The 13,128-nt window shown below is 41.2% G+C and overlaps 1 protein-coding gene across 2 annotated transcripts in view; it reads left to right on the top strand.

The window, feature by feature from the left end:
• The window catches only part of LOC126162804 (broad-complex core protein isoforms 1/2/3/4/5-like), a 75,428-nt gene that overhangs the window by 42,440 nt on the left and 19,860 nt on the right, over positions 1-13,128 (top strand). For both annotated transcript variants that reach the window (XM_049919543.1, XM_049919542.1), the window contains exon 4: positions 2,738-3,332. In XM_049919543.1, the coding sequence (XP_049775500.1) occupies positions 2,738-3,332 (595 nt within the window). The remainder of the gene's footprint in view (positions 1-2,737; positions 3,333-13,128) is intronic.

Raw genomic sequence — 13,128 nt, 5'->3', positions numbered from 1 at the left:
GTGCAGTGGCAGCGAAGAAATTTCTTCAGTACTCCCAGAATTCCTTGCACTAGCCACTGCAAACGTGTGTTGCAATGGACAGTGAATAATCAAACACTTGATGACAAACTGGAATTTAAGGAAGAGTTTTTGACCACATCAGTATGTGATTTCCTTGTTGCTGCTGTTGCTAAAATAATTTTGCCTTGTAAGTGTGAATCTTGGCATTAAGTTCAAGACACAAAGTTATTATTCAACAGTCATCAAACATCAATTTCCTGTTTTAAAAATCCATTCAGTTTTTGATGTGCATCTTATTTTTTCAAGTCTCTAACAGAAGCAAAAGCAGAACTGTAGTTATAGACATCCTTTGCCTTTCAGTGGTGTGTTGGTCCAACCACATGCATCCATGTGTGATTAGTAGGAGTCTTAAATTGAATTTTATCCACTATTCCACTTTTGTAAGTAGTCTGCTTTAGTGGCATCAAGTTGGAGCATACCACCAACATGACATAACAGTTCCGTGTAACAAGATGAACTTCCATATAAGAAAACATTCGGTTTCATGTCAAAACAGATAAATCCTAAATTGTAAATATTTTAATTTCTCTGAAGCCACTAATTGGATTTTGAAGAGTGAATCATCTTCGAATCGTCTCTTTTTATAGGTATGATACTAGCACTAGAAATTACTGTATGGTAGTTCATTTGAAAAAGCAAAGTTGATATTGATATCTCTATATTTAATATGTCTGTGAAAAGAGACTATATGTCAATTAGTGAGGACATTTTACTAATTGTTTGGCTGAAAATGGAATTACAATATTTTAAGTGTTTCAGGCAATATCTGAGGTGAACAGCTTAGCTGAATGATCTTGTACACTATGTGATCAAAAGTATCCAGACACACCCAAAAACATATGTTTTTCATATTAGGTTCATTGTGCTGCCACCTACTGCCAGTTCCATATCAGCAACCTCAGTAGTCATTAGACATCGTGAGAGAGCAGAATGGAGTGCTCCACGGAACTCAAGACTTCGAACATGGTCAGGTGACTGGGTGTCACTTCTGTCATATGTGTGTACGCGAGATTTCCACACTCCTAAACATCCCTAGGTCCACTGTTTCTGATGTGATAGTAAAGTGGAAACATGAAGGGACATGTACAGTTCAAAAACATACAGGCCGACCTCGTCTGTTGACTGACAGAGACCACCGACCATTGAAGAGAGTCGTAATGTGTAATAGGCAGTCATATCCAGACCATCACACAGGAATTTCAAACTGCATCAGGATCCACTGTAAGTACTATGGCAGTTAGGCAGGAGGTGAGAAAACTTGGATTGTATGGTCAAGTGGCTGCTAATAAGCCACACATCATGCCGGTAAATGCCAAATGACGCCTCACTTGGTGTAAGGAGCATAAACATTAGACAGTTGAACAATGGAAAAACGTAGTGTGGAGTGAAGAATCATGGTACACAATGTGGCGATCCAATCGCAGGGTGTGGGTATGGCGAATGCCTTGTGAACATCATCTGTCAGCGTGTGTAGTGCCAACAGTAAAATTAGGAGGCGGTGGTGTTATGTTGTGGTCGTGTTTTCAATGGAGGGGGCTTGCACCCCTTGTTGTTTTGCATGGCACTACTACAGCACAGGCCTACATTGATGTTTTAAGCACCTTCTTGCTTCCCACTGTTGAAGAGCAATTCAGGGGTGGCAATTGCATCTTTCAGGATGATCGAGCACCTGTTCATAATGCACGTCCTGTGGCAGAGTGGTTACACGACAATAACATCCCTATAATGGGCTGGCCTGTACAGCATCCTGACCTGAATGCTATAGAAAACCTTTGGAATGTTTTGGAATGCCGACTTCATGCCAGGCCTCACCGACCGACATCGATACCTCTCCTCAGTGCAGCACTCTGTGAAGAATGGGCTACCATCCCGCAAGAAACCTTCCAGCATCTGATTGAACATATGCCTGCAAGAGTGCAAGCTGTCATCAAGGTTAAGGGTGGGCCACCACCATATTGAATTCCAGCATTACTGACGGAGGGCACCACGAACTTGTAAGTCATTTTCAGCCAGGTGTCCGGATACTTTTGATCACATAGTATGTGACATGCACGAACATGACTAAAACAAATTAGACTTTGCATAATGTGACATTTATTGTCTCTTCACAAGCCATGCTGGTCGGAAATACAATAAGCACTATAACTATCCCTGCTGTCACGAATGTTTCAGCAGTTACTGAGCCTGTATTTATTGCTTGTGTTCATATACCATCAGCTGAAATTTCGGAATACTATGGTTTCTGTATATTTGCCAGGTTAATATCTGGATGGTTGCTTTGACAAAGCCGAAACAAATTTCCTTTCCTATTTAATTCCCAACAAGCTAGTATTCCTTCTTCATTGGCCACAGAATCAAATAATAATAATAATAACAATAAAATTCAACTTTTCTTTCTCTTGACGAAAGATCTTTAATTTTTTTCTTCAGCTATATTTATTAGTATTTGATTTACAAACTGCTGATTACAAAGCTAGACAGCTTTATCCTGAGGCAACTTGACAGGATACATCAGTCATTCAAAATCTGCAACCTTTTGATGTCTCTCACAAAATCAGCATGTACACTAACAAGAGGCCATATATTTCACATGCAAAATGGAACTTAAAAGTGAAAACTTTCACAATATTTATGTATATTACAGAGTAACACCTGAAATGGTCTTCTAAATTTTCAGCAAATAGATCTCACTGACTCTCCACCACCAGTGCACAAAACTGTTGCTCTGAAGAACAGTGGATGTTCTGGGTTATCACACAACAGGAGAGAAATATCATCTCCTCGGCGACATTCTCCAATACCAGGTTACTGTGCAACCACATCTGTCACAGAGTGCCACCGGGAGGCTTTGCCAAACAAGCGACGTCGGCGGTCGTCTCCTCCAAAACTGGCTGCCATTTTTGGACTGAATGGGAAGAGTGACGAGAACAGACAAGAATGCCCTATAGTACCTACAGTCTCCAGAATATCAGCTAAGGCACCAGCACGAGAACCTGTGGAAACCGCACCCAGCATACCAGAACCTCATGTCAAAATGGAGGATCCAGACTACATAGATGATTCTCGAACTTCTGCCAACCGGGGCCAGTTATCAGGTGGGGCAGTTCTGGAAAGTGATACTTGTTCAAACTTGGAACAGTTTGTAGTTGCTAAAACTGAAGGAGATTCATCACTTGCTGTGAATGTGGACCCTCCCGATGCTCTAGATGTGTATGGCAGTAGCTCACAGGATGTGGACGCCACATCAGACAGCTTACCTACAGGAGAACTTCGTAAGTATATTCTGTACTGTAACACTTTATTTTATTTTATTTTTAATTTCGTATTTACCAACTAGGATCATGTAACAACCTCAATTCCTCTTCTTTTGTTGTTTTCTATTTTCCCAGTGCTCCTTCATCTTCTCCCCTTGTTGACCTTCCCTTTCTTCTGACGATGTTGCTCCCAATTTCTTATTTCTTCTGCATTGAAACCTCTCCAAAATTTAATATTTTATTCTTAAAAAGATTTCTGTCTGGTATTTCCAATTATTTTATTTTCTTTCTTTCTAGATCTTTCCTTATTTCTGGAATCCATGCTATTGTTGATTTCTTCTTCCAGAAATACAGGAATATTTGTTTTGTGACCTTGTTCTTTTAACCATTAGGTCTGATATTTTCTCTACATTTTTGGAGATCTCTTCATTACTTCTCATTTTCCAGCCATCTGTAGTTTGCATTGAACCTATTATTTTTCTATATATCTGTCTTTCAAGTACTTCTAATATGTCCAGCATATAATTCATCGTTAGGTATTCACATCCATATATTCATTCTGGTCATACCACTGTGGTATAGCGTTTTAGTTTTGTTTTTCTAGGTATGAATTTCTTACTGTAAATATTCTTTGTCAAACCATATGCTCTCTCTCCATTTTGTTAACTCTTGCATCTACTACAAATTTTTCTAGTCAGTTCTATTATGTAGTTTTTTCCAAGATATTTGAGTTTGAGTTTATTTACTCACTCTATATTTTACCTATTTGTATTTTTGTGTTTGACATCAATTCTTTTTTTTTTCCAGCTGAAATTTTGAGTCCAGTTCTATTTGCTGTTTCTACCAGGAGATTTATTAGAATAACTGTGTCTGTCAGATTTTCGGAAAGTATTGCGAAATTGTCTGCAAAAGCCAGGCAGCTTTCCTTGATTCCATTTGTTTACCTTCCTAGAATTACTGGTTCAACTTTGTGATACTTTAGCTCCAAATTACAGATCCTTACATAGTTTTCTAAAATGCAGTTAAACAGGAAATGTGATAAGGCATCCCCCTGTCGAACACCAGTTTTTATTTCAAATGGCTGAGTTACTTCTCCCATAAATTTCACTTTAGGTATTGTATTTGTAAGAGTTTTATGAATTACATGTGCTAATTTTGCTTTAACAGCAAATTCTCTAATGATTTTAACTGTTGTTTCTCTGAAACTTCCTGGCAGATTAAAACTGTGTGCCCGACCGAGACTCGAACTCGGGACCTTTGCCTTTCGCGGGCAAGTGCTCTACCATCTGAGCTACCGAAGCACGACTCACGCCTGGTACTCACAGCTTTACTTCTGCCAGTACCTCGTCTCCTAAGCCATGTCTCCGCAATATCCTTTCTTTCAGGAGTGCTAGTTCTGCAAGGTTCGCAGGAGAGCTTCTGTAAAGTTTGGAAGGTAGGAGACGAGGTACTGGCAGAAGTAAAGCTGTGAGTACCGGGCATGAGTCGTACTTTGGTAGCTCAGATGGTAGAGCACTTGCCCGCGAAAGGCAAAGGCCCCGAGTTCGAGTCTTGGTCCGGCACACAGTTTTAATCTGCCAGGAAGTTTCATATCAGTGCACACTCCGCTGCAGAGTGAAAATCTCATTCTGTTGTTTCTCTGTCTATCGAATCAAATACTTTTTTGAAATCAATAATGATACTATTACAGGTTTGTTGGTTAACAGTTTACGGCGGATTATTGATTTTAAGTTAAAAATCTATTCTGTGCAAGATCTTCCCTTTCGAAAACCTTCCTGATATTCTCCCAATTGTTTATCTAATTTCTGCAACTCTGTGAAGGAGAATTTTTGACAATATCTTTTCCGTAACTGGCAGAAGCGACATTCCTCTGTAATTGTTGGAATTTTGTTTGTCTCCATTTTATGTAGTGGATGGATTAACATCATTTTCCACTCTTCTCGAATCTTTTCAGTTTTGCCGTTGTTCTCAAAAATACTTTATTTATTTATTGACTTTTTTAAAAAATAATGGACGTAAGGTTTGTTGGTATAGTGAATAAAGTGTCAATAATTTTCAGGAAGGAATAATGTTGTACTTTTCTTGAGCTCAGAAGTAGTATGGCATTCTGCACATAAGTAATTAAATTCAATGTTATCCATTTTTTGGGTCTCAGGTAGTGGTTGTTATACTTTACCGGTAATAATTATTTGCACTCAACCACTTTAATTGTGCTTGATATAATTCAACTACTTGTTTCAAGAGCCAGTGTATCATCAGGTTGTTGACACTCAGGCTGTGGCATTCATTAAATAAAAAATAAGATTACCAAACATGTTCACTTGATCCTACTGATGGTGTCCGGGGGTAATTGTGATCTGTAACACCCATAGTCCAATGTGTTTTTTTTATTTTGTTTAATGAGTGGCACAAACTGAGCGTCAACAACCTTATGATTAGAAATGCATAATTGAATCATATCAGGTACTATTAAAGTAGTTAAATGAAGATAATTATTACTGGCTTATTTAGTTAATCTATTCATATATACCATGTTACTGGCAAAGAGCTTCATTAGGCACACTGCTTTTAAATGCAAAGTTTATTTCAATCAATACCTCATAAATACTTCTTGCCCCATGATCATGTCATAGCAGCAGCAAGTCAGCATTCCACAAGGCCCTGGAAGAGGAGTGATGAGTGACAGGTAGTGAGTAGTAGGTTCACAACCATACCTAATCCACAAACAGACAATTAAAGGTGTACTTAGCTGACTACTGTGTGTTTACTCACATAAACCTGCAAGCTAGGTCTTTACTGTTAACTGCTAGCATACAGTAAGTACTAGTTAAAGCCTTAAGTTCTTAGCTTTTTTATGACCCCTAGAAAGAAACTCATGGATATCAACCAAGAAGTGGTTATGGGCTACTGATAATGATTGTCTGTTGAAGTTGTTACAACTATTCAAAATTTTTGCGATCATTAACTTTTATAGTTGTTAAATGACATAAAAGCTATGTGTTGCAGTTAAAGATGATGAAAATGTTGAATGTTAATCAATTATATTAACTGAAACTGTGTAATAAGCATATTTGCTATCTTGTTGACTAAGTATCAGGCATTATGTCCAACTTCGGCACCAAAATTAGAAATATTCCCTGTGTAAGATGCATCACATATTTAAGTTTAATCACATACCTTCAAAAATATATCAGCCGAGTCTGCAGTTACAAACACAGCCATTACCCAATAAGAAAACTTGTAACTAGAAAACAATATTGAGTGTGTTGTTATGTATAGAGTGCATGTGATGTGATGAAACAAACATGGAATATAATGTCTGACACTGACAAGTGATGTGTTGTTCAAAGAATACTTGCATGCTGTGATTACAAACAGAACTCACTTCAAATCAGAGATTGTTACACGTAATCACTAGCATGTAATCAAGCTGTCAGAGTACCTAAACAACAACACCACACACAGCTGTTATAATTTGCATACAGAAACCTGCAGGTAATATCTTTACTGTTTACTACTAACATAGAGTAAGTGCCAATTAAATCCATAATCTGCCTGACGTGAGATGACTGTAGCACAGAGATGTATAATTCTACACTCATCTCATAAATTAAGGATAATGGTGGGCAGTTTGCGGGTTTAAATCATCCCGGGATATGACCGTGCGGTGCATTTGACCTGCGGTCGTCACACGGTCGTGCTGGCAGCAGTCCACATTCACAGAGGTGTGTCGGTGCTTGTCAGAGTACGGTGCAGCAAATAAGTGTGCAGACATTTTCAGACCTGCTAATGGCGACTGTGTGTCGAAAATGGCTCAAAGAACATACATTGATGACATTATGAGGGGTAGCATACTAGGGTGACTGGAGGCTGGTCAAACACAGCATGTCGTAGCACGAGCCCTCCGTGTGCCACAAAGTGTGATCTCAAGATCATGGCAACGATTCCAGAAAACAGGAAACATGTCCAGGCACTACAGTATGGGACGTCCGCAATGTACAACACCACAAGAAGACCGATATCTCACCATCAGTGCCCGCAGACAGCCACGGAGTACTGCAGATAGCCTTGCTCAGGACCTTACCGCAGCCACTGGAACAGTTGTCTCCAGACACACAGTCTACAGACGACTGAACAGACATGGTTTATTCACTCTGAGACCTGCAAGGTGCATTCCACTGACCCCTGGTCACAGGAGAGCCCATAAAGCCTGGTGTCAAGAACACAGTCCATGGTCATTGGAACAGTGGTCCCAGGTTATGTTCGGACGAGTCCAGGTATAGTCTGAACAGCGATTCTCGCTGGGTGTTCATCTGGCATGAACCAGGAACCAGATACCAACCCCTTAATGTCCTTGAAAGGGATCTGTATGGAGGTCGTCGACTGATGGTGTGGGGTGGGATTATGATTGGTGCATGTACACCCCTACATGTCTTTGACAAGTCAGGTGTATTGGGACATCATTTTCCACCAGTATGTCTGCCTTTTCAGGGGTGCAGTGGGTCCCACCTTCCTCCTGATGTATGATGACACACGGACCAACCGAGCTGCCATCATGGAGGAGTACCTTGAAACAGAAGATATCAGGCGAATGGAGTGGCCTGCCTGTTCTCCAGACCTAAACCCCATTGAGCACATCTGGGATGCTCTCGATCGACGTATCACTGCATGTCTTCAAACACCTAGGACACTTCAGGAGCTCTGACAGGCACTGGTGCAAGAATGGGAGGCTATACCCCAGCAGCTGCTCAACCAACTGATCCAGAATATGCCAACTAGTTGTGCAGCCTGTGTACGTGTGCATGGTGATCATATCCCATATTGATGTCAGGGTACATGTGGAGGAAACAGTGGTGTTTTGTAGCACGTGTTTCGGGACGGTTTTCTCAACTTATCACCAATACCGTGGACTTACAGGTCTGTGTTGTGTGTGTTCCCTATGTGCCTATGCTATTAGTGCCAGTTTTGTGTAGTGCCATGTTGTGTGGCACCACATTCTGCAATTATCCTTAATTTATGAGCATGAGTGTAGTACACAAAGCTTTGTCATTGTTAATGCCTTCTTATATATTGTGTTACTTGCTGGTTGTGCATATTACATGTCTTCAGTCAGTAATATTATATAAAAAATTACCTTCATTCAACATGTTCTAGCTGCTGAGAATAAGTGTTTCAAAAATTGTGTGACAAATATTCTTGTCAGTTGCACAAAATCAGTATTTATTTATTTCTTATAAGTGAAGCATTACCTACATAACAGAAGTGTTCAATTTTAGTGCATTGTAAAGACATTATGATAATCATTATAAGCAACTAAAGGATAAATTGCTACTTACCATATTGAGAAGATACTGAGTTGCAGACAGACACCATGAAAAGATTGCTGTATGTTTAAGCTTCCACCCAAAAGGCCTTCTTCTGGAGCAGAACACACACACACACACACACACACACACACACACACACACACACATATGCATGACCACTCTGTGGCCCAACTGCTGACTGAAACTGCTCTTGATAGGAGCAGAAATCTGTGGTGGGGTTAAGTAGCAAAATAGAGTAGGGGTGGTGGAATTTGTAGCACTGGATGTGGGAGCATGCAAGGATGTGGTGGATAAAGAGTAGGGCTGTTAGGAGCAGTTGGGAGGTTCATGGCAGGGAGGAGGGGAGGGGGGGCGGGAACCAGAAATTGAGAAGTAGAAAAGAAGAAAAAGAATAGCAGTTATGTTAACGGAATAGAAGGATGTGTAGTGCTGGAGTGGGAGCAGGCAAGGGGATAGGTAGGTGGTGGACAAAGGCTAATGAAGGTTGAGGCCAGAGGAGAATGCAGGATATACTGCGGGGACAGTTCCCACCTGAGCAATTCAGAAAAGCTCCCGTTGGAAGGAAGGATTGAGATGCTACATAAAGACTGTGAAGCAGTCATTGAAGTGAAGCACACTGTAATGGGCAGCATGTTCAGCAATTAGGTGGTGCAGCTGTCTCTTGGCCTCAGTTTATCGGTGTCCATTCATGTGGACAGACAACTTGTTAGCTGTTATGCTCACATAGAGGGCAGCACAGTGGTTACAGCTTAGTTCATGAGTCATGACTACTTTCACATTTAGCCCTGCCTTTGATGAGCTAGGAGATGCCTGTGAGTAGCATAGAGCAGGTGGTCATGGGAGAATGTATGGGACACGTCTTTCAGGGATATGAGCATGAGGTGAGGGGTTGGGAGCATGGATGAAGTAGGTATGGACAAGGATATTGCGTAGATTTTGTAGGTGGCAGAGTGCCACTATGTGAGTGTTGGGAAGGATAGTTAGTAGGATGTTCCTCATTTCAAGGCATGAAGGGAAGTAGTCGAAACCCTGGTGGACAATGTAATTTAGCTCTCCTGTCCTGGTGCTATTGAATCATGAGAGAAGTACAGAAGTGCTACTTTGTGGTCAGGCAGTTGGTGTGTGGGAAGTGGCAGGGGACTGGAGAGTCCAGGCATGTGAGATACATTTCTGTACAAAGTTTGGAGTGTAATTTTGGTCTGTAAAGACCTCAGTGAGATCCTGGATATATTTGGACAATGACTGCTCATCATTGCAGATGTGATAACCATAGTGGCTAGGCTGTGTGGAAAGGACTTCTTTGTATGAAATGGGTTGCAGCTGTCGAAATGGAGGTACGAGCATATGGAATAAGTTCACAGATATGTGAGTGGTTCGGAGACTTCTTAAATAATAGAACCCAGTATGTTTTCCGTGATGGTGAGTGTTCATCAGAGACAAGGGTATCCTCAGGAGTGATAGGAGCACTGTTGTTATCTATATAAATAAATGATTTGGCAGACAAGGTAGGCAGCAATCTGCGGTTCTTTGCTGATGACGCTGTGGTGCATGGTAAGGTGTCAAAGTTGAGTGACTGTAGGAAGATACAAGGTGACTTAGACAAAATTTACAGTTAACATAATGAATGGCAGCTAGCCCTAAATGTGGAAAAATGTAAGTTGATGCAGATGAGTAGGAAGATCAAACCTGTAACATTCGGATGCAGTATTACTAGTGTCTCAACATAGTCAATTCGTTTAAATATCTGGATGTAATGTTGCAAAGCAATATGAGGTGGAATGAGCATGTGAGAACTATGGTAGGGAAGGTAAATGGTCAGTTTCAATTTACCGGGAAAATTTTAGGAAAGAGTGGTTCACCTGTAAAGGAGACTGACAAAGGATGTTGGCATGACCTATTCTTGAGTACTTGTCGAATGTTTTGGAATCCATACCAGGTTGGATTGAAGGAAGACATCGAAGCAATTCAGAGGAGCGCTGCCAGATTTGGTACCGGTAGGTTCTAACAAAATGTAAGTGTTATGGATATGCTTCAGGAACTCAAATGGGGAACCCTGAAGGGAAGGCAATGTTCTTTCTGAGAAACAGTAGTGAGAAAATTTAGAGAACCAGCATTTGAAGCTGACTGCTGAATGATTCTACTGCTGCCAACACACACTGCACATAAGGACCACAAAGATAAGACACGCATAAATTAGGGCTCATACGGAAGCATATAGACAATTGTTTTTCCCTTGCTCTGTTTGCGAGTCAAACAGGAATGGAAATGACAAGTAGTGGTACAGGGTACCCATCGCCATGCACTTACAGTGGCTTGCGTAAAATCTATGTAGATTGCTGGTTGTTGGTAGTTTTGATATGGATGGAGCTACTGGTATAACCATCCTTGAGGTGGTCAACATCAAGAAATGTGGCTTGATGGGTTGAGGAGGACCAGGTGAAGCAAATGGAGAGAAAATGTCAAGGTTCTGGAGGAATGTAGGTAGGTTGTCACCCTCAGTCCATACCACGAAGATGTCGTAAGTGAATCTGAATCAGGTGAGGGGTATAGGAATTCTTGGTGGTTAGGAAGGTTCTCTCTGGGTAGCCCAGATAGGAGGTTTTAGGTTTTGAGATAATTGAGCATCCGGAAGAGATAGTGTCCAATAACAGCAAGGCCATGCTCACTGTGGATGTTAGTATAGAGGGAAGTGGTATCATCAGTGACGAACAGAGTGCTATGTGGTAAAGGAACAGAAAGTATGGAGAGTTGGTGGAGGAAATTGTTGGTATCATTTATATAAGAGGTAAGGTTAGGGATAATAGGCTGAAGGTGTTGGTTCACAGGAGCAGAGCAGAGATTTTCCCAGTGGGGATGCAGTAATTAGCCACAAAGGGGCATCCTGGGCATTTGGATGTATGATCTGTAGGAAATATGTAGAAAGTAGGAGTGTGGGGAGTGAGAGAGAGAGAGAGAGAGAGAGAGAGAGAGAGAGAGAGAGAGAGAGAGACAGAGAGAGAGGTGTTCTGTGATGGACTGAAGTAAGTAAGTATTTGAGGAGGGACTAAAGATCCTGCCGTATTTTTTGAAAGAGGTCACTGAGGCATGGTTTGTAGGTGGACAAACCTAACAGCTGGTGGAGTCCCTCCACCAGATAGTCCATTTGGTTTGAAACCACAATGGTAGACTTTGTCGGTAAGTAGGATTATAAGGTCAGAATCAGTTTTTCGGTGGCTGGTCGCAGTTGTTGAGGAATTTGGGGAATGTTGGTGAAGCAAGATTTTAGGTTAAGAAATTCTGGAACATTAACAGGGGTTATTTGGGGACAATGGAGTTGGATCACAGTTGACTGGAGGAGTCAACTGTGACAGGCAGGGTGCAATGCTGGTTTCAGTGAGTCTGGGATGGTAGTGTAAAATTGTTTCAACTGTAGGGAGTGGGGAAAAGGAGGGACTGTCTTTAACGTGTTCAGATTAATTTAATTTAGAAGTGGGACAAAAAATATGGCCTTTGGAAAGGACTGATACTTCTGCCAAATTAAGGCCTTTGTAGGAAATTTTCATGACTGTTTTGATTCTGGATTCTGTATAGTGCTGAGAGGGAGTTTCTGAGGGCTCTTTTAGAGATGTTGGATAGTGATAGTCCAAGGCTGGAGTAGGAGGTGAACACATTGGAGAATTTTTTGGTGTGGTGTTGTACATGTTGTTCTAGTTCCTGGAAGGTAAGAGTTTCAGTGTGAGAGGTGGGATGCAGGAATTTACAGATAGAGGTCTTTGTGGAAGGAGAGACTGCAGCTGGAGATGGGTAATTTGGTGGTCAGGCCATTCGGGGGGATTCCATTAGCTAGGCAACAGGGTAGGAACAGTATGTGGGACTGGGTTCTGATTAGGGATAGGAAGACATTCCTGCATTGGCACATATGGAAGGAGCAAGACTCCACAGTGGAGGATAAAAAAGGCATAGAAATACGTAAAATATGTGGGAAAAACTCACAAAATGGATGGAATTCATGAAGTATGGGTAAGAAGGTGAAACTAGTGGGAACAGGATTGATAGTGAAAGGCGAAAACAAAGTAAAGTCAACATGAAAACACAATGAGGTCAAAGAAAAAAAATGAAAAGATGATAACAGTGGGATGCAGGTCAGCAGTTGGATATGTCTGAAGAGAGGGGATAGCTGGTGTAAATGTGTTAGTTGTGGTTAGCAGGTGCATGCTGGAATAAGGGAAGGAGGGGGCATTTATTAATGTCAAGGTTCAAAAAGTTCATGTGGCAAAGGAAGGTATGGGAAATAATGTGCAACAGTGAGGGATGAAGTGTGATCAATTTGAAGGTCTATACCCAGAGGAAAAATGCAGAACATGAGGTGCTGCACCAACAATTCGCATGGTTACATAGCAGTGTGTTGTGTGTGGACCAGATGACCAGACTATTGATACAGTGTGGCTTATACAGCAGAGCATGTGCAGTTTGGAAGGTGACAGATGAGACACGGGAAATAAGAGGAT

Source organism: Schistocerca cancellata, chromosome 2, assembly GCF_023864275.1.
Source record: "Schistocerca cancellata isolate TAMUIC-IGC-003103 chromosome 2, iqSchCanc2.1, whole genome shotgun sequence".
Classification (NCBI taxonomy): domain Eukaryota; kingdom Metazoa; phylum Arthropoda; class Insecta; order Orthoptera; family Acrididae; genus Schistocerca; species Schistocerca cancellata.
The sequence above is the reverse complement of the archived record's forward strand: the minus strand, read 5'-3'. Positions and strand labels throughout refer to the sequence as shown.